Consider the following 22,577-nt stretch of genomic DNA (forward strand, 5'->3'; position numbering starts at 1 on the left):
ACCACCTGGTTTGGGGTATAAGGGACCACTCCCTGAAATGGGTGGTGTTCGGTGTGCTATATAAATGAAAATACAAAACAATCATTATTGGAATCCATGGGCCCTAACTGTCATTATAGGAATCTGGGGATCTCTGCCAAAGCAATTCAATGATTTGAGCTGCAAAAAATACACACAATTACAGAAACAAGCATTTGTCAAATAAATACACAAATAATGAAATAATGTATTCAATTTTCAAAAACAAATGTAAATAAAAATCTAAATGTAAATTTTAATGGGAAGGTTGGAGCTTTTTAAAGACCAATTGAGTCTACCCATCATTCATACTATAATTTATTTGATGTACTTGCACTGTTCACACAAATCAATCTGAGTACACCAACTTAATTTGTAGCCTCCAATTTCAACTTTCTTCACATCTGCAGAAGGTTACATTTTTAAATATACATTTTGCTTCTTTATTGTTATACACTTAATTAATCTGTTAATATTTTATTTTCTAAGCTGTTGCAGACACCCTGAGTAGGGCTCCTGGACCCGCAGGGGCCTTCTGACCACAGGTTAAGAGCTGCTGGTATAGAGGATTGGTCGAACTTTACTTCATCCCCAGAATGGAGTATGTTCTTCAGATATTAAGGTCACCTTTGGAACTTTATTAAAGTAACAGGTTATAAAACTAAGCTGGAAGTGAAATGGCCATGCCAGTCTGCCTTGAGGTGTTCCCAGAGTCTACGCCTCCTCTTAACCCCCACTGACAAACTAGGAGCTATAGTTCTATGTGGAGGTAGTTTTTGTAAATATTTCACTCATCATACCGGCAAACTCCTCAAAAGAATACATGTCTTGTAAGTTGATAGGGAAATCTCCTTATGGCTATAAGGCAGTTTCTTCAGTAGTTCCATATTATATTTATATTCGAATTACTAAACTCAGAGGCTTATTGCAAGTTGCAGCTGGCCTTTTTAAACGTTGAATTGTGCCCCAAAATCACCCTCAGACTGTATCTCAGGGCTGACAGCTGCACAAGCCATTCCAAAATATGAAAAAACAGAGTTATTCCAGAAGTATAGATGCATTAATGTTTTTAAAAAGTTGCCCTAGAGAAGCTTTTCTTCCTGCCTGCACAGTAGTGCGGGTTTTCTCCATTATGGATCATCTGATGCCCGTAAAGAAGTGAGGATTGACAATCTTTTTTCACACCCACTAGACAGGTGTTGTTTCTTCCCAGTATGGATTCTCTGATGAGAGTATAGATTACTCCTTTGACTGAAGCTTTTTTCACACTCTGTACATTTGTATGTTTTTTCTCCAGCATGGATTCTAAAATGAGAAGTAAGATGTCCCCTTCGACTGAAGCTCTTCTCACACATTTCACATTGGTATGGTTTCTCCCCAGAATGGAGCCTTTTATGATATAACAAACCGTTTTGATAGGTGAAGTTTTTCTGGCACTGTGTGCACTGGTATGGTTTCTCCCCAGTATGGCTTCTGTGATGCTTTAGTAAAGTTGACTTTTCAGTGAAGCTTTTCCCACATTCCGTACACTGGTACGGTTTCTCCCCAGTATGGATTCTGTGATGCTTTAGTAAAGATGACTTTTCAGTGAAACGTTTCCGACATTCCGTACACTGGTACGGTTTCTCCCCAGTATGGGTTCTTTGATGACTTAGTAAAGATGACTTTTTGTTGAAGCTTTTCCCACATTCCGTACACTGGTACGGTTTCTCCCCAGTATGGAGTCTTTGATGATTTAGTAAAGTTGACCGCTGAGTGAAGTTTTTCCCACATTCTGTACACTGGTACGGTTTCTCCCCAGTATGGATTCTTTGATGATTTAATAAAGACGACTTGTGAGTGAAACGTTTCCTACATTCTTTACATTGGTACAGTTTCTCCCCAGTATGGATTTTTTGATGTTTTAATAAATCTGACTTGTGAGTGAAGTTTTTCTCACACTCTGTACACTGGAACTGTCTCTTCAGGGGCTTAAACCTTTCATGCTTGAATAGATGTGAATTTTGAGTGACACTCTCCATGCAATCCATATGAGTTTCTTCAACAGTATAATTAAGCCACAATCAGTAATGGTTTTTCCTCCCGCTAGTATAAATCTTTAGAGATAATTCTCTAACGTGCACATTTATTCAAGCTGGGAGTAAAGGTTAGCTGGCACTCCGATGTGTATATGATCTTTTCTTTAAGTGTTTCCTCCTTGCTGTGGTACGATTGTTTTTCCTAGCTTTGCTACAGAGGACCTGCTGTGGTTAGCACACCTTATTGTACAGCAGGACTGTTTATCAGCGACCTTTCAGGCTGTGAAAGAGAAGAAAAGAAATTGTAAATGTGTGGTTAAAAGGAGTCTGGTGTTCACTTATGCACAACACTATTCATGTCTGTATTTTTTTTTAAAGAGTGTATAAGTATGCATAGCTATATCTCTCTGGAGTGGGGAGACCCATGTTACTTTTCTCTTCCTGGTATGGAAAGAGAAAAGTGCAATATGTATACCCTGTTGATGTAATATGTCCAGTCCACTGGAATTATGTGATTCTGCAGCCACAGCGTTTTTCGTATAATTATGGATTTGCAGCATTTGCCACATATTCCATGATATGCTCCATAATGTGCAGATTTTACCACAAAAAGAAATGTTCTTTCTAGCTCAAACAGATGAAGTTACAATAAGATGCGGCAATGCTTGCTGATATCCAGTGTAAGGCACTTCGCAAAAGGTTGACTGTTCACTTTACAGTTGCTTTTAGCTGCATTTGGGTGTTAAACTAGTACTAATAAGGTGAACCCTTTGTCCAGACAGTGTTACTGTATAAAAGTGACAAAACAATGATTTGATACTATCACATAACGTGCTGCACTATGCAGCATAATTTGCATTTTCTTCTCACTTAATTTAGTAAACACTGCTCAATAATTTGGTCCTCCTCTGCCGCATAATTCTAGTGGCCCGACTATGACAGACATGGAAGATGTAAATGGTGCCATATTCCTGTATAGGAATGAGAGACTATGAATATGTTGGGCCAAGGCAGAACAGGAGATTGGAGAGAAGGGTTGAGATTGTCCCTTATATGTAGAGCTGTGAGTCCTCATGGTTTGCATCACCTTTTACTTTTTAAAATATTTAATTGATTTCATCATTGCAAACGGTCATTATAGATAAACTGTATTTAGGTTTCATTTTCGTGCAAGCTAGTGGCTTAAATCACAATTGCATTTTAACCTGAATCCAGCATTATTCCATGAGCTAGAACTGATTTATAAAAGATGAAACTGTAAAGTGTATACAGCTTTAAATAATTTACACACTCCACCCGCTCTTCACTCTGAGTTGAACCATATTAATCAAGATTACTGTGAGAAAATATTTAATAACCTATTTGAATGATTCTTAGTCGGCTTACGTATGTATATTCACTGTACATACACCAATTTGAACATGCATTCAGGTTTGCATCCAATCCAGAAGTCATAAATAGTTTACATTTACAAACCGATTAGGCTTTCATTTATGAGCATTTGTAAAGTAGGGACATCACAGGGGCTTGGGATCATCTTTATTATCATCTTGAATAACTGTAATATCTCATAGACTGCTTCCTCAATCTCAGTCTTTACTCTCTGTAGTGCAAGGCCCTCCATATCTCCTAAACTAATCACAACTTTCCTCCGTATAGTGGCCAGGCGGAATCTGGGGGTCTTTGAATGTAGGATAATAGCTCTCTTACCTATTATGAATGCCAAATCAATAAATCTCAAAGCCACTTTCCCCCATTTTGGTCTCCGGGATAACCCAAGGATACAAGCATCTGCTTGTATAAGGGCAGTCCTATAGCCAGGGTCTGAAGCAAGGGTGCATCTCAAGTTAATGTGACCTTTCAGAAGAAGGGTTCGGAATTATCTTGTTAATTTTCTGCTGGGTGAGGTAACATTTTAGATTGTATAAATGAATTGGGAATTCTGGGAGATCTTGGCAAAACTGTCATCGATTGTCACTGAACGCTCACTCTATGTTGGTTTCTCATGTACCCCTAAGTGGGACAAGAGGTATGTCTGCATGTTCCAGTATTTCTTTTTAGAACCAGGAGACCAGAGGTCTGACATTTCTCTTTGTGTGTAGTGTTTGTAATAAGGCATGCTCTAGGATGGTGTCCCATTGCCTTTTAACTGCATTAGTTATTATCCCATAAATTAGGAATTGGCCATAGGACAGTCCTCTTAACTCTTCTTATATGGACAGGTTACCTATTTTTGTGAAGCCTGCCATTTTCATTGCGTCAAGTCCTTTGCAAGAAGTATTCCATCTTATGTATGGAGCTTTTAAGAGGATTTACAGGCGCATATGGCTTAGCTGCAGTGGTTATGTTCATGCACCACTTCAAACAACCCAGCGCGATGTGCGCTAAGACAGAAAGGCCTTTGGCAATTAAGGCACTTTAAAAATAATCTTAAAGTGACCATCTTGTTTCTGCACAGGAGTATAACCATATACATCTGAGTGACTCTCTACGAACTAATAAGTCACCCATTGGAGCTGGGCTTCCAAATAAAAAGCTTAAAAAAACAGGGTTTGGCCCTTCCTTATCCGTTGGCAGTTCTAGTTCTGCTAATGCCACTCGTCTTCTGTTAGAGCCCCAAATCAGACCACTCAGCGTAGACTCAAGTTCACAAACATATTGTTTGGAGAGCAAGGAAGCAAGATTCAAAAATTGCAAAGAAAACGCAGTCGCCTAATCATTTTGGATATAGGGAGCTATATGGCTCATCACAGACAAAGGGAGTGTGCATGAGAATGCAGCCTGAGATCTGTGTACAAACTACAGATCCTAAATTGTTCACCAACAAATCACCCTTCAGTGGATATACTATGACACCCAACCATCAAGAGATAACTCCTGCCTACTGTTTCTCCTGCATCCCTAGAATAACTCTTCACTGTAAGGGATGTTAGGAATATGCAGCATTTGCTCTAATTAAAGTCCAGGTTTGATACTTCTTTGAAGGAGCTGAGACTATTTGAAATAGTAGAGAGATCCTCTTGCATATTCCTAAATAAAGTACCATATTATCTACATATAATGAGATTGCATGATTAGCATCTTCTATTTGATTTGCCCATTCCTCTTCCAAAACTGCTAGAGGTTCAATGGATAGGGAGATGAGCAGGAACGAGAGGGGCACCCAGGCCGGTTTCCTCTCCCCATTTGATACAATGCAGATGTGAACTGTCCGGATTTAACGCTGGCCAGGCCTGGCATGGAGAATCTTGATCCATTGGAACATTTGCCCATAACACATTTCCCGTTCCTTGGACGCATGTTAAACATCAAAATCTGTTGCCAAGGCCACACAGGCCATGCATGGCCAACGACCAGGAGCCTTTTCAATAGTACCACGGAGGCCTCTAATATTCAGAGATGTGTTAAGGGGGATGAAGCCATTTTGGTCTGAATGTATTAAAGTGGGTAAAAAGGGTAGTAGTCTGTGCTAAGATTTTACTGAGGATCCAGTATTTAAAATCCATAATGGGCGTTATGAAGCTAAACTAAGGGGATTACCTGATTTAAGGGGACCAATTTTGCTTTGTTTGTTGAACTAAGTAGATACCCATATTCAAGTGCAGTTTCACATTTTTCCACCAGTTTGGGGGCCAAAAGAGCAGCATATTCAAGTCTTGATTTCCCCAAGCTGGCTGTCTCCCCTTATGCACCAGCATGGTTTACAAAGACTTCTGTACTACATCATTCTCCTCTTAAGGAGGTTTGCATGCTATGCATAACTTTGAGTGACTTGCCCTTTTATTGTTACGGGTTCACGTTGTGTGGTACTTTGAGTCTAGTCCCCCAGAATGAAGCCTTCAACACAGCTCTATGTTCAGTAGAGCTTTCTCAGAATTCTCACTAGTGATACAATGTGACCAATCAATAACCCAAGGCTGGACTAGAGAAGTGGATTCCTGGCACATCCTGGTGAAAGACGGACATCCTCACACACATCTGAGATCTGATTTATTTTGGGTTTTACTGCGCTGACAGCTTGCTAACAATGTAGAGTGCTGGATTTCATAGATTTGAGTTGGTCAGTACTTTAAATGTATCAAACAAGTTAAGAAAGCTTAGTAGTGTTAGTAAGCAGAGGTCATGGTAAAGTTAATCTAACCTGTAGATTCTGAAAGAAGGTCAGGATGGTTGGGATATTAATCAGAACTAGGAACATGACTGACAATATCAATGGAAGTGGCCGGAAACAGAAGTCATAGCCCAGCTATGACTTTCTTCAGATGCTACATTCATCCAAATCGACTATCTACTGGAGTTAGGGTACAGATAGTACATGGGGTTGGCTCTCAAACTGGTTTCTTTTATTAACCGTGTTTTCTGCGGAAGCCAACTGCTTGATCGCAGACAGGTCCTGGACTTATTGTTTAGAAACTAGATGTCCGATGATTCAATGTGCCTTAAAGAGGGGGTTTCCTGCGCCATCTTGAGGTAGTCGCATAGTTTGAAAATAATTACACATACAAAGGTTTTAATTAATGTGCTTTGGATACAAATACTATAAAATGGATGCCACCTGCCTGTATTGTGACCTCAGTTCAGTCTAGGATGAGCTCTTGGGTGCTCTAGCACACTCTCGTGTAATGATAAGCACAGAGGGGTGTAGTATCCTCGTGCATTGTCTCGTGCACGTCCGCCGCATGCATTGGAACTCGGAATCTCTAGTCGGGGATTCCGTCCTGTCCTGTGCAGCGGTTGGCGTGGGTTCCTGATATCTCCTACTTAACCTGCAAATAAACCTTACCTATCATCACTTCTTCGTGTGGAGTCCTCCTTCCCCATCAGGATCTTTCACTGGCGACGACGAGGAAACGCACCCAAGTGATTATTGGAGCCCACAGCCCCGGATCTTCCGGACAAGATTACCGTTGACGACTTTGAACCTGCTATTTACTCCTCGCACCCTGTCGAAGTCTCCCTATCCTCTTATCAACATCATCCTGAAGATCCCGTATTTTCAGCTGCTGTTTTGAGACTTTTATCTATTTAACAATATTTTAGCCCTTTCGCCTGCCTTTTAAACTAACGCATGCGCGTCCCCTCGCGCTGGAACAATTCAACTCGTGCTCATTGGCCATCTCGCGCATCTCATCTCCAGCATCACAGCGCATGCGCATAAGCTTCTCTCTTTCTTCGTGTCGTCACAGAGACAGCTCTGAGGCAGAGGCAGCGCCAGCACAAGCAAACTCCACATTCTACGTTCTCATTGCATCACAAAGGCAGAGTCAGCACATGTGAACTTTGTTTTCTCTAGTCACTCGCCTTTGTGACATCACAATGCTGTTCCTGTAAGTTGGATTTCTCTGCAGAGAAAAGAACTAACATTGTCTTTCTTTGAAAGTGGCTAATATCTTTTTCAAGCTATTCTCAAGTTGTTTATGACATCATATTGCTCTTTTTGCCAACAATGGAAAGTTTTAATGCACCTCCACCTTTCTTAGCTAGTCCAGGTGAACCCCCCCTGGAGTGGAAACAGTGGCGTGAAGGTTTTGAAGCCTATCTGGAAGCTATAGGTGGAGAGAATTACACTGACAAAAGAAAACTCGCTATTCTCAAGCATTCTTTAGGTGCAGAAGGAAGACAAATCCTCTCTCACCTTCCTTCTCTTACTTTGGATAACTCATCAGAGGAAGAAATTGATGTGTATGAAAATGCCATCATGCAATTAGATAAGCAATTCATCAAAAAAGTCAACGAAGTTGTTGCTCGCCACAAGTTTCTTAGTAGACAACAACTTTCTATTGAACCCATTGATTCCTTCGTCAAAGATTTGAGAATTCTCGCTGCCAAATGTAATTATCAACAATTTCAAGATCAGATGATCAGAGACCAGCTGGTGCATAATGTCTCCGATGTAAAACTTCAAGAGAAGCTACTTGATGCAAAGGATTTGTCCCTTTCAAAAGCCCTTGACATTGCACACCGATTCGAGGATATGAAATTAGGCATCAAGGAGTTATCCGACAAAAAACCAAAAGAATCTTCTTTAGAAAAACCCAATGTTTCTGTGGTTCAAACCGTCAAGAAGAATCCAACTGAATCTTTTCACACCAAACCTAACTTTCCTTCTTCGTCGTATCAAGGTCTCAAAAAAGATGTAGTTTGTTTCAAATGCGGTTTTCCTGGCCACGTTGCAACTGACAAGAGATGTCCCGCCATTGGACAATTTTGCAATTATTGCAATTATTTACAATTAATTACAATTATTTGCAATTATTGTAAATCCAGAGGTCATTTTGCCAGAATGTGCAAGAGTCGCAACAGATCAAAGAATTTTTCTTCTGATTCCAGACGTCCCAGATTCTCTCAGGTCCAAGCTGTAGACAGTGATGACGATGTTTATGATGACATTTGCACCGTTTATGAAGTCGGAGAAGAGAAAAAAGACTCACCGTACTGTATGCTTCAAATAGGGTCCAAGTCCATAAAAGTTATGGCAGATTCTGGTGCAAAGTACACATTGATTGGTGACGATGTTTTGTTAAGAGAATTTCCAGAAGTTATGTCTTTATTTCCCTCTGACATAAAACTAAGGGGTTATGGTAAAAAACCCATCGAGGTATTTGGGTACTTCCACTCCACTCTATCATTTAAGGGCAAGTCAATTCCTGCTAAAGTATATGTTGCAAAAGATGGGTCATGCTTGTTAGGCTGGCCACAACAAAGAGAGTTAATGATGAAACTTGATCCCAATCATCCGGATCAGGTTCTAGGATATTCTGATTTTATCAATTCTGTTGATGTGTCTTCAGACAACAAATGGGAAACTGTTTTTCCGCAGGTCTTTTCCTCTAACTTGGGTTTGCTTAAAAATTTTAGTCACAAAATCGTTCTTAAACACAACGCCATTCCCAAGGTACACAAGGTACGCAACACCCCTTTGGCCTTAAGAGAGTCCGTTAAAAAAGAGCTTCAAAGATTATGTGATTTGGATGTAATCGAGGAAATTGAATCCTCTGAGTGGCTTTCACCTGTTGTTGTCGCCCATAAACCCAATGGGAAAATTCGTCTTTGTGTGGATATGCGCGATCTAAACTCCAATGTGTGGGTTGATAGGCATCCTTTACCTAACATCGGAGAGATGTTCTCTAAACTGAAGGATGCATCTATCTTCACCACATTGGATTTGTCCAACGCATATCATCAGATAGCCCTTCATGAAAACAGTAAACATCTGACATCGTTCATTACCACTGAGGGTGCTTACAGGTACAAGAGAATGCCCTTTGGCTTGGTGTCTGCATCCTCAGTGTTTCAGCGTGTCATGCACAATTTGTTCAAAAATGTCCCTAATGTATTATATTTTCAGGACGACATATTAGTTTTCGGTAAAAATGAATGTGAACACTCTGAAATTCTATTTAAGGTTTTGTCCATTCTTCAAGACAATGGTCTTACCCTCACCAAGGAAAAGTGTAAATTTGAAAAAGCTTCTGTAGACTATTTAGGCCATTCCATCTGTAAAGAGGGTATTTCCCCCAAGTTGAGTCTAGTTAAAGCCATTGAGAATGCTCCCGAGCCAACCAACAAGGATCAGCTCAGATCCTTCCTCGGTTTGGCCGAGTATTATGCAAAGTTCATTCCTTCCTTCTCAGATAAGACCTCGCACTTACGAAAGTTAATGAAAAACCAACAACAATTTATTTGGGATGACAATTGCAAGGCTCAGTTTGATTTTATAAAGAAATGTATTGTAACTTGATACTTCAGTGATTCGTAACTATTCCAACAATCCCTGCAAGGTTGGTGATTGGGTACGAGTGAGGAAGTCTGGTTTTATCAGTTCAGGTATGTCACGCTTTTCCGATCCCATGTTAGTTATTAGAGTGGGCAGACAAGTTGTGGAACTATCAGACGGTAATGTGTGGAGTCTTTCCAAAGTTGTTAGGGTTCCGTCCCTTTGTGTGAGACCGTCTTCTCCTATTGACATTTCCTCCCCCAACCATACCGGAACCTCTCACTTTCCCGACAAATGCCACATACCTTCAACCTCTCATCCGCAACGTCCCGTTCCCATGTCCTCCTGCAGTTTGGATACCCCCCGTCCAAGGAAACCACCTGTGTGGCATAAAGATTACAATGTTGGCAAATAAGTTTCTCTGTATCAATCTGTAATGTTGTTTTATCTCTGATGTTGTTTGTATATATCTTGGATGTTATGTTTTTCTTTTTCTTTTCTAGTAAGGGGGATGTGTAGTATCCTCGTGCATTGTCTCGTGCACGTCCGCCGCATGCATTGGAACTCGGAATCTCTAGTCGGGGATTCCGTCCTGTCCTGTGCAGCGGTTGGCGTGGGTTCCTGATATCTCCTACTTAACCTGCAAATAAACCTTACCTATCATCACTTCTTCGTGTGGAGTCCTCCTTCCCCATCAGGATCTTTCAAGGGGACGGCACTGCACATAAAGGGAACCCCTAACACACAGGGTGAAGTGAAGGGGGCACCATCAAAGGCCTTAGGGGAGGTGTCCTGCTTATGTGTTCATGAAGGAAGCACTCCATGAGGAGTTCGCGCCTGTGAAGAGTAAGGCAGTGCTAGAGCACTGCTTAACGTACAATACCTTTGGAGGTGCAGCTCCTGCCTCCAATGTGAACACATACAGTAAATTAGAAGTAGTTTGACTGAAAGTATGCGTCCTGCCTGTTAAACAAGTAAGACTTTTTAATCAGCAAATTGAAATATTAAATTAAATAAGGTCCCCTTCCATACTATGCGTTTCAAATCATTGGTGTTCATATTTCAACTGAATGCACCAATAAGTGTATTAAAAGAGGAGTTGTTGCCTATTTACCCTTACTTTGAACGTAAACATGTTTTTATCCTTTAATATTGAAAATTGTACGGTGTACTTTGACTAAATCTAATGGAGCACATAAAAAACACATATAATACCAGTTTTTCTTAAGAGAGTGCCAGAAACAGTTTCTACTCAAGGCTTAGGTACTTCACCAGGAGTTCGCTTAGTGATAATGCTGTATGACATTTCTTATTGCTTAGTGTTTAGTTAGCGATGTTGGCTTACATTACATATGGCATGTTAGTCTTTATTGCACACAGCAGGAATCCTACAAACCCAAGCAGCCTCATGAGGAGTGCTGCCATACGTTTGAATCAAAAGCAGATTTCTATTCAGCGCAATATTGCCTCCTCAGTTCCCTTCAAGCAGGACCTGCCATAACTTGTGTGGGCAGAAGACTAGTTAGAAGAATGTTATGTAGTAAAACCGGCCTCAGATACCATTATCACGTATTAGTCACCATTGCCGGAGAAGAAATTTTAAAGGTTTCTTGTACTAACTGTATTTTCAACTATAATGTCCCCAACTGGAATAAGCCTTGTATTGGGAGTTGTGCTCTACGGAATGTTAAAATCTTCCATTTGAAGGCATTATGTGAAACACCTAATATACCTTTTTCTCACCAATCATTGTTGCTATTTTTTAACAGTGTGATAAATATTAAATTAATGTGGCAAGTTAATACAGAGATATGAACTGTGGCCTATAGACTTAGATTTAGGTTCAGGCTTATTATCAGGGCCGCTGGAATTATTCGGCTGTGCAGCTGCCTCATTTTTTGCATAGTTATGGATTCATAGGATTTGCCTCATAATCTATAATGTTCCACATAATCTGCAAATTATAACAAAAGAAATATTGCTCTAGCTAAAACAGCTCAAAAGTTACCAAAACACTTGTTGCCGATCAGAAGGAAACATTTTTAAAATACTTAGATATTAAACTGGTACTAATGAGGTGCAACCTATACCCAGAGTTAACAAATGTAAAAATGATAACATAACTGAGTAATACTATCACAAAATGTGCTGCATTGTGCTGCCAAATTCGCCTTTTCTTGATGCATCATTTAGTCAACCTTGCTGCATCATTTGGTACTCCCATTCGCAGAATTCTAGTGGAACTGCTCATTATTCATGAGAACTTTCAGCATATCTACACAACTGAACTAGACACAGCACCATTAAACCTCAGCTTTCAGTGGGAGGTCAATGTGCTCAAATCAATGGTTCAAAGTGTTCAACTGGAGCCCTAGTTGAAGACGCACAGGCCATACTTGCTTCTGTCTTGCTCTTTGTTTTTCATATGACTCTTTGTTAGCCATCAATAACTTTCAGTGTTAAATAATACTCTTTTCATTTGCCATCTAACAAAGCTCCAAAGTGGTAGCTTGCTGAACATAATCACAACTTACTTTTGAATCTACAGACAATCAATAAATGTGTGCACAATACCACACTGTTGCTGAAAACAGGGAAAAATAATTAGAGGGAACTGACAAGACCTGTGTTTAGTCTACCGAAAAATGGACCACCCGTGCAATCATCTAAAGATATTGATCTCTCACTTTAGGCACAGCTTCAGCCATGCAGCTCTTTAGGACACCCTAACTTTTACCTTCAATACAACAAAAAGGGGTAAGGGAATCCCTTAAAGTTGCTGTGGGGGGACACGTACTTCAAGCAGATTATCTCAAGAGGCGAAGGCCCAACCTGGAGGTAAAAGTACCTATCTTATCATTCTTGTTATAGCAAATAAAGCTCACTTCTGTGTCCCCCACAATACCAAACTGTTTACGACGCACCTGAACCCTGCGATCACTTCACACAGGTTTGACGTTGCTCCCCCTACTCACCTCTGCCCTACCCTAGCTTTCACAATACAATCCCCACATCCACCCACAGCTGTCACCACCACCCACATAACTTCAGTCTCCGCCTCTCCTAGTGTACAAATCTAGACTAAGAGATTGCACACCTTCACCACTTTATCCAAATGCATCATGGCAGATGTAGTTAAAGGCAGACTCTAAACTCATTTAAGCTGTACTTGGCAAATTCAAGTACAGGTAGTTGTGGACATCTTCCAACATATAAATGTTTTATACTTTTGTTACTTGTCAGAAGACACATAACAAGAAAAGAGAGGTTACAAATGCCTCAAAAGCCACAGAGACGGAGCAAGTTTACCAACCCAATTTGGATGGATAGGAAAGCCCTCACACACCGACCTAGTCAGTGTCATGCTTCATCATCGGGCCCCACCTCGGAGGCCGAGTGCCTCCTCGGTGTGCTACGACGGCAGAAGACTGCAGAGCTGGTTGTGTGAAAGGGCGTGCAGTGAAGAATATTAAAAGGTGTCTAAAGGGTATCTTAAAAACATTTTTTATTGATCGATCCCTACAACACAGTTAAAAATTGGTCTTGTGTGTCTGAATCTACAGCCAAAGGTAATGAATTGGTTTAATTCAGAGTATTAATCAGTCAACATGTTTCAGCCTTTTAGGTGGTTTGAATTTACCCAGGCATTCATCAGGACTAGTGTAACCCCGGCGGTATGGACTCTCTAATCGTCCACCCTGACCTGAGGACGTGAAAGTGAAAAAGAAAAAATAGTGAAAAAAGTGCAAAAAGATAAACGAAGGGGAGGGCTAATAGCCCAATCCCAACAATCCTGATTTATCGCTCGCCACCCATTTCAGCACCTAGCTTCTCCTCTGAACCGGACCTCGACGGGGTCCGGTTCAGAGGAGAAGCTAGGTGCTGAAACGGGTGGCGAGCGTTGAGGGCGATGTGCCAGGTACGCTCCTACCCCCCTCCCGAGACCCATGGTGCAGTTAGCGCCATATTTTAAAGTGCAGATAACATCCTAAATCAGGATTGTTGGGATTGGGCTATTAGCCCTCCCCTTCGTTTATCTTTTTGCACTTTTTTCACTGGCCAGACTATTTAAGAAAGGGACGCAATACTACAAACGGCAAGGACATCTCAGCCAATCCGAGTCCACAACTCAACGCTTGCCTTCTTCCCGGACTACACAGCGGAGGTGGCCCGCCACAGGAAACATTTTTGGGAGGTAAAAAAAGAAGTTGAGGGACCGCGAACTCCCCTACTCCATGCTGTTTCCGGCATGGCTCCGAGTAGTAGCCGACAATAAGACATGGTTCTTTGACAGGAAAAAACAAGGGTAGGGGAGGGTCAAGGGGAATATTTAAAGACCTGTCTGCTCATACCCCTATTCACAAACTACAATACACAATAAAGCAGACCAGGTCTGGAGATAGTGTGTGTCTGAACCAGACTGTGATCCAGTTGGATGACTGTGTAAAAAAAGTACTTTTGAAGAAAATGCGATAGAGTGCATAATGTTGTTGAAAGCACAGAGGGCTAGAATGATTCCCATCAGACCACCATTGTGGTGGAAGTTACGTCATGTGGGAATTATTTAGACAATCCATCACCAGATAGTGCCGGGGCGCGAGTGGATGTCAGTAGTCTAGCTCCAGTGTTGAACCTTGACTATTGTGAGAAAAGTGCAGTGCTCGATTACTAGTGAAAAAATGGATAAAATAGGCTACGTGGATCGTTATTGCTTTGAAAAGGGAATCCAAGTGTCTATAGTTAAAAACACGCTGGGTAGTAAGACTACCCTGAAGCGCAATGTACAACGGTCGACATGTTTCAGCTGTCGGGGCTTTGCCCCAGCTTTCTTCAGGACCTAAACTGGCTACTGCAGATACACAGAATAAGTTCAGTAAAAAACAATTCATTTTAGTCAACAGATCAAACAATAGATGTACTTAAAAAGTTACATATCTGGTAGGAGCCATTGCCCACTGGAGGAAGAAGGAACTGGCTTCTTCCCAGCTTTGTGTGGGTGAAGGCCTCACCTCACCCGGCGACCGCTCGGGAGTAGGAGGCCCCGCTCTGTCGGTCGGTGCCCCTAATTTTGAGACCAAGCGGAAGTGGAGGTGGAATCATTCTAGCCCTCTGTGCTTTCAACAACATTATGCACTCTATCGCATTTTCTTCAAAAGTACTTTTTTTACACAGTCATCCAACTGGATCACAGTCTGGTTCAGACACACACTATCTCCAGATATGGTTCTTTGACACCCAAGAATCGGCATATGAATGGCTGGAAGGTTGGCGAACAGCGGGCTCACAGCGACGCTCCAATAAGAATCACTGACAGCAGCGGGATGCGGCCCCCGGGGGATCTCAAGAACAACGACGAGAAGCGACGGGCGGCACACCACAGGCGGAAATTGGCGATCTTGAACTGAGCCAGGAATGATGGCCTCCCAGCTCTCACCGGAGACATATTGTGCCACATACTAGATATTGGACTAGCTCGGAGTTCTGGACTGAGGCGTGCCCGGGGGGGGCAGAAGGGGCTGCAGCCTCTACGGACCTTATACCCCAACAAGCAAGTTTTACGGTTGGGCCTGGGGAAAAGCACTCTGCTAAGTTGGGGAGGCGGGCGGTTCTATGTCCGTTGAGCAGGGAGGCAGGGAGGTGGGTTGGGGGGGGAGGGGAAAGTTTTCGTTCCATATTGTTTGTTTCTTATGTTTAGACAGTACAACAGACACACACGACAAGCACGCAGCACAGACAGGTACATCTTGATCAAGACAGGTGAGACGCACACATTTGGGGCAACGACTGCACTATATGCGCAGCAATGTCAACACACAACAACGACGCCACGGAGCTAGATAGACCCATGCTGGCGCGTAGTTCACAAGGGGACACCCACGGCGACGTGGCACAACTAACCCCGGTGCCCCCGCTGAAGATCCTGACGTGGAATGTGCGGGGATTGGGTGATAAAATAAAGAGGGGCCTGGTTCTACAGGCCTTAAAAAGACATAACCCGACGGTGGCTCTTTTGCAAGGAACTCATCTCATCGGGACGGCATGTCGGGCGCTGGATAGGCGAGGGTACAAGATGGCGGCGCACGCTGAGTTTACCTCGGGGTCAAGAAAACCTCATCGTTCATACTGTTGCAGACCAGGACTGATGGTCAGGGTCGCTTCGCGGCAATACAAGGTCAGTGGGAGGGCAGACTTCTGAACATAGTCTCGGTCTACATACCTCCGGCACTGCAGTCAGTAGCAATGCCAGCACTGGGGGCATTTATTTTGACACTCCCAGAGGGTGACCTTATTATTGGCGGTGACTTTAATGCGACTGTAAACTCAGAAATAGATAGATTTCGGGCACAACCGCAAACATCTACACCCTCCCGATTCCAGGGATTTCTAGAGGCGATGGGGCTTATTGACATCTGGAGACAGATACACCCAGCGACAAACCAATATACATACCACTCCACAGTACACAATAGCCTTTCAAGAATAGACTACTTTCTAATGGTGGGATCGGGGGCACTGAATGTTGAAGAGGTCGAAATCAAGTCTAGGGAAATCTCGGATCATTCTCCGGTGTTGCTGACTCTGGCTTGCAGGGAGAAATTACTCAGGAGGGTATACCCAATCTACCCTAACTATCTAAAAAGATCTTAAAAAGGCGACCAAACATTATTTTGAAGAAAATACTACTTCTGTAGAGTCCCCGTCCATCCTCTGGGAAGCTTACAAGACGGTCCTTCGGGGACAGGCCATAGCATCCATTACGGGGCATAAACGAGCGCAGCAAAAAGAACTGGCAGACTTGGAACTTGCCGTCCAAGCGGCAAACATAACACACATGGCAGATCCCTCATTAGACACTGCACACACTTTACAGCTACAGCAACAGCGTCACAAGGACCACTTACAGCTCCAAACCATAAGCCACATCACTGCTACGACGCACAGAATATATGACGTGGGGGATAAAGCGGGAAAGATGTTGGCATGGTTGGATAAAAAGGGGGGTGGACCCAGGGGTATACAGCACATATACTCGAAGACAGGCATACTACAAACCCACCCTGAGGAGATAATACATACAGTAGCTGAGCACTTTGAGGAAGTTTACACCCCGGTCCGGGAGCTCCTGGAATCGGAAGCACTCAGTTCTATTAGTCACATAGAAACCCAGACCCTCCCACCGGAGGCGGTCACAGAACTAGAAGCAGAACTCACGACCGACGAGCTGCAATCGGCCATAGGAGCAATACAATCTGGAAAGGCGCTGGGCCCCAACGGGATCCCTATAGAATGGTACAAGCTCATGTCTGTGACGCTTAGTGCGCCACTGATAGCAATGTACAATGATAGCTTCCCATCTGCTATACTCCCACTGGATCAACGTACGGCAACAATTGTGGCAATTCCCAAGCCGGGTAAACCCCCCACTGATTGCACAGCCTACCGCCCGATATCGCTTCTTAATGCAGAAGCCAAGATTTTGGCGAAAATTCTAGCGAATAGACTAATGCCCCACCTCCCGCAGCTGATCCACCCAGATCAGTCGGGTTTTATGCCGCACCGGAACACTGCTCTTAACCTTAGGAGAGTCCACGGAGTGCTGGCACGGGCCTCCATACTTTCTGATCCTACGGTAATGTCCATCGACGCTAAAATGGCCTTCGACTTGGTAGAGTGGCAATACCTGTTCGCAGTCCTGACACACATGGGCTTCGGTCCCAAGTTCCAGGCCTGGGTACGACTCTTATATACTGACCCGGTGGCTCGAATAACATCCAATGGACACATATCCCGCACTATACAACTAGCAAGGGGGACACGCCAAGGCTGTCCGCTGTCACCATTGTTCTTCGCATTAGCGCTGGAACCATTGGCCACCTTGATTAGGCAGACGCCGTTACTCAAAGGCGTTAGCTGGGCTGCGGGATGGGAGGACCGCGTCTCCCTCTACGCTGATGACATGCTACTGTACCTTCAAGATCCTGAGCGTAGTATTCCTGCACTCCTCGAAATTTGCAATACCCACGGGACAATATCGGGATATACGATAAACTGGTCCAAATCAGTGCTGTACATTCTGAAAGATCCTGACCCATCGCTCCCTGCCGATTGCCCGATTGTGATTGCCAGAGACTCCTTCAAATATTTAGGTATACACATCGCTCGAGATGCTACAGACTTCTTTGAAACAAACTTAAATCCCCCCCTGGTGCAACTGAAAGGCGATGTCAAGCACTGGGCGTCCCTACCCCTAACTCTGTTGGGAAGGGCCGCACTATACAAAATGATGGCCCTACCACCGGTACTTTACGCTCTTGACAACACACCGTACACGGTACCGCCACAGTACTTTATGCAGGTTGCAGCTCAGGTCTCGTGCCTTATGTGGGGCAATCTACCGGCACGTATAGCCCAAATTAAGCTAAATAGGAGCTGGTACGATGGTGGTATTGCATTGCCAAACCTACAGCTGTATTATTGGGCGGCACAACTCAAAACCATCAACAGCTGGCTTCACGCTCCCCAGGATGACCCAGCATATAGAACTGATAGATCGCAGTTGGGCACGAGCAACATGCTAGCGGTACTATATAATAAAAGTCTGGCCGCAAAATTAATAGGGCCCACAAAACAGACAGTTACCTTGTGGTATACGGCGCAGGCAAAATTGGGTTGGAAAAACACTATCACCAAACTCACCCCGTTGTGGGACACCAAGGCGCTCGGACAATTGAGAAACAGAAAGGGCTTTACGCAGTGGGACAACATTGGGATCTCCACGGTGGACGACATGTGGGATAAAGGGACAGTGATCCCCTTTACACAACTCCAGCAACAGTATGACCTGGGCCAGAATGAGCTGTATCGATACGTACAGATTCGGCATGCGTTATTAACGGCACTCGCAGCCGACACAGACGTTCCAGAAGCCTCGCCATTGGAGGATCGCTTACTTACAGATTTCATGCAACAACGTGCAACATCCCTCACATACAAGAAACTGCTTAATAACATGCCGGATCCCACACTTAAACTCCTTGGAAAAGTGGGTGGAAGAAGTGGGAGATATGGATGATACTGACTGGCTGATGGCGCTGGCGTCACCTAGAGAGGTGGGCATATCGGCCAAGTTCCGACTGGTACAACTCAAAATAGTACATCGCATGTATTACACTAGAACCACTCTACACAGGATAGATCGCGCGACACACCCCTTCTGCCTCAGAGGATGCGGGGAGCAGGGCACGCTCTTCCACACCTTGTGGGAGGGTCCAGTCATAATCGAATACTGGCGCCAGGTTTTGCGCACTATGTCACAAACATTGGGTGTCTCCCTTACACCTGAACCCCGTAAATGCATCTTGAACATATGGGATCCCACAGACCTCACTCGACAGGGACAGACATGGGCTACACTCGGTTTCATAGTGGCTAAGAGAGATATAGCGCAGAAATGGGGAGTGGCTTCCCCCCGCCCACGCTGGCATTATGGTGTTGAAATATGGATGTCATCATGGTAACAGAGCGCACGGTCTATAAAACCAGGGGAAGCCCACGTAAGTGGAACAAAATCTGGGCGTCTTGGAACACATATAGGGGGGACATATGCGACTTACTACCGGAAGATGAAGCGGATAGTTCAAATGAGGAAGATATAGAGGCGTAATGATGCAGCGTGTAGAAAGAATGGTCTTTTTCCACAGAAAATGTATGATATGCGGCCTGTCTTGAGAATAATCCAACTGCTCAGCCGGTATGGTCATGTAACCTACTGTCAGGTGCAGCAAGTGCTTGCCTATGTTATGATGTTCGATCTCATTTGTGATTGTGAGTATTGCTGATGATGCAACTGTTTTTCTTTAATAAAATACATTAAAAAAAAAAAAAAAGCTATCTCATGGTGGACAAAAAAGATTTATTCTGGTGCCCCAGTGGATGGAGATAAAAAAGATGAGCGAGATAGGGATATGGGTGTTACCCTAGATCGTGGTCAACATGTTTGATGCACGAATCTGAAAAATTTTAGGCCAATCTCTCAGCTGCCTTTTTTGGCCAAAATATTCGAACAGCACGTTCTACAGTCCCTTTCCCACCATCTTGAAGATAACCACCTCCTAGAAGCCAATCAGGCAGGCTTCAGGGCCCATCATAGCACGGAATTAGTCATGCTCTCCGTGGTGGATGATCTGAGACTTAGAGCTGATAAAAAAATGCCATGTGCCCTGGTATTGCTAGACCTATCCGCGGCATTTGACACGGTCAATCACTCCCAACTTTTGTCGCGGATTACGGATCTGGGAATCCAGGGCTCAGCGCTTGCCTGGCTCACCTCCTTTCTTCATGACTGTTTCCAGAGAGTCCAATTAACTGATCTGGTGTCTGATCCAGCTACACTCTTTTGTGATGTACCGCAGGGCTCAGCACTCTTGCCCCTTCTTTTCAACGCCTATCTACAGCCTCTGATCTTCGCACTAAACCAGCTGGAGTGTCAGATCTATAACTGCGCCGACAATACCCAATTTATCGTCCAGATTGACAGTTCACCATCAGCCCACCTAAACAAAACATCTTAAAATTCACTGTCAACTGGATGGCGGCTAACTCCCTAAATATAAATCCAGATAAAACAGAGGTATTGGCGGTCACCACAGCCCCCAACCCATGGAACAATCTTTTCTGGCCTAAGGAACTTGGGCCTTTTCCAGAACCAGCTATGGCCGTAAAAAGTCTGGGCATCAAGATTGATGCCAAACTATCTATGGCTCAACAGGTGTCTGCAGTTGTAGCAACCTGTGTTGGACTGTTGAGACAATTGCGAAAACTGTCCCCGCTCCTCACCTTTCGCACCTTTAGAAGGGCAGATCAGCCTTGATCCTGTCACGCCTGGACTATGGCAACTCTCTGTACTCTGGCATCTCACAACAACTACTGGCCAGACTACAGGTTGTCATGAATGACACAGCCAGATTGAGCTTTAAAAAAGCAAGACAGACACATGCCACTCCTCTACTACGCGACTTACATTGGCTTCCGGTCAGACAGAGAATCAAGTTTAAGGGGCTCTGCATCACTCACAAAACCCTGTATGGTAAAGCCCCAAGGTGCATCAAGGACCACCTAACCAACTATGTCCCCAGGAGAGCGCTTTGGTCAGCAGAATCCAACCTACTGGTATGCCCCCGCTTTAACCTGTCCTCTTTGGGCGGGAGAGTGTTCTCAACTTCTATCCCTCAAGCATGGAATAGCCTCCCGGCAAGCCTTCGCAACGAAGCGAACCTCCTTCCTTTCAGGAAGAGGCGGAAGACGCTGCTTTTCTCAGAGGCTTGGGCCAATATTTAAGCAACCCGCCTACCCCCTCCTGGCTTAGGTGCACCCTCTACACAGCGCTTAGAGACCCCTGGGTGATAATGCGCTCTACAAATTTAACTACAATTACAATATAAGACTGGAAGATTCAAGGAATTCCTCTGGACCAAATGTATATATATACCGGGCCATACAGTCAGCTCAAAAACTGTTCTTGTGGTATCTTAATCTTATAAGGTCCAAATGGCACTGTAAAGAACACAAAAGTAAAGTTAAGGAAAAAATCAAAAGCATATACAATTCCTCATATTCAATGTGTGACACCAGTGTCCGTCACCAAAACTGCAAACTGTGTGTCGAGTGCATCTTTGCTACCAGCCATCCTTAGATCATTAAAATCTGGTTCGCCGGCAGACCCCTGCCCTGCTAGGGTCTTGAGTGGGGTGGCGGAGATAGTCTCTTCGGAGGTCGCGGAGTTGGTCAATAACTCACTGCAATCTGGAAGAGTGCCCCTGCAATGGAAACATGCAAAACTCCTCCCTCTCCTTAAGAAACCTTCTGCCAATGCCACACTTCTCTCCAACTATCGCTCTATCTCCCTTCTTCCAGCCTTAGCTAAAGTATGTGAGAAGGTGGCTTTTAAACAACTGGAGAGATTTGTGGAATCCTCGGGAGCTCTTCACCCGGCGCAATCCGGGTTTAGGACAGCATTAAGCACCGAGACTGCGCTAGTGGAGATTGCGGAGGCTATTAGGGAGTGCCTGGATGCGGGCGGCAGGGCGGCTCTGATTTTGCTCGACCTCTCTGCCGCCTTTGATACGGTACCCCACCTCCAGCTCCTCTCCCGCCTGTCTGACATCAGCATTACTGGCACGGATTGGGAATGGGTTAAATCCTTCTTGGACAACCGCTCACAACAGGTGTGGATGCCCCCCTTCTCTTCATCGATAGTATAGTGGCCACTGGTGTTCCTCAAGGGTCTACATTGAGCCCCCTTTTGTTTAATGTCTACCTTACCCCCCTGATCTATTTGGCGGAGAAGCTGGGTGCCAAAATTATGGCTTACGCCGATGACACCCAGCTGCTCTTCACATGGAAGGGTGACGATCTTCAGACTGAGGTGGCCCATCGGTGTCTCTCATCGTTTTTTTCGTGGTTAGCCCAGGCTAGCCTGAAATGCAATTAAGAGAAATCGGAGGTGCTCCTCTATGGTAATTTCCCCCCTGCTTTTAGAGAGTCTCTCTGGCCTCCTGGATTTCCTTGTCCCTTAGGTGATTGCGGTGTGGCTAAGAATCTGGGAATTTGGTTTGGGGGCGATTTAGGCTTCCATGAGCAGATCAAGCAACTGTCAGGGGTGTGCTTTGGCACACTTAAAGCCCTGAGGAGATTCTTTCCCCGACTTCCCCGCTCTGCTAGGGAGACGGGTGCCAGGGCGCTTATATTGGCACGCCTGGATTATGCCAATGCCCTTTACCAGGGTACCGCCTGGGAAAGCTGCAGGTCATCCAGAATGCTGCAGT

General features: G+C 44.1%; 1 protein-coding gene across 1 annotated transcript in view; it reads right to left on the bottom strand.

Annotated features, from left to right (window-relative positions):
• Window positions 1-258: 258 nt before the first annotated feature.
• LOC147724943 (uncharacterized) overlaps window positions 259-22,577 on the bottom strand; it is a 322,726-nt gene continuing 300,407 nt past the window's right edge. Inside the window, exon 4 of the mRNA XM_086966443.1 lies at window positions 259-1,934. Coding sequence (XP_086822569.1) covers window positions 1,149-1,934 — 786 coding nt within the window. The 3' untranslated portion in view covers window positions 259-1,148. The remainder of the gene's footprint in view (window positions 1,935-22,577) is intronic.

This window comes from Lissotriton vulgaris, chromosome 4_1 (assembly GCF_964263255.1).
Source record: "Lissotriton vulgaris chromosome 4_1, aLisVul1.2, whole genome shotgun sequence".
Lineage (NCBI taxonomy): Eukaryota > Metazoa > Chordata > Amphibia > Caudata > Salamandridae > Lissotriton > Lissotriton vulgaris.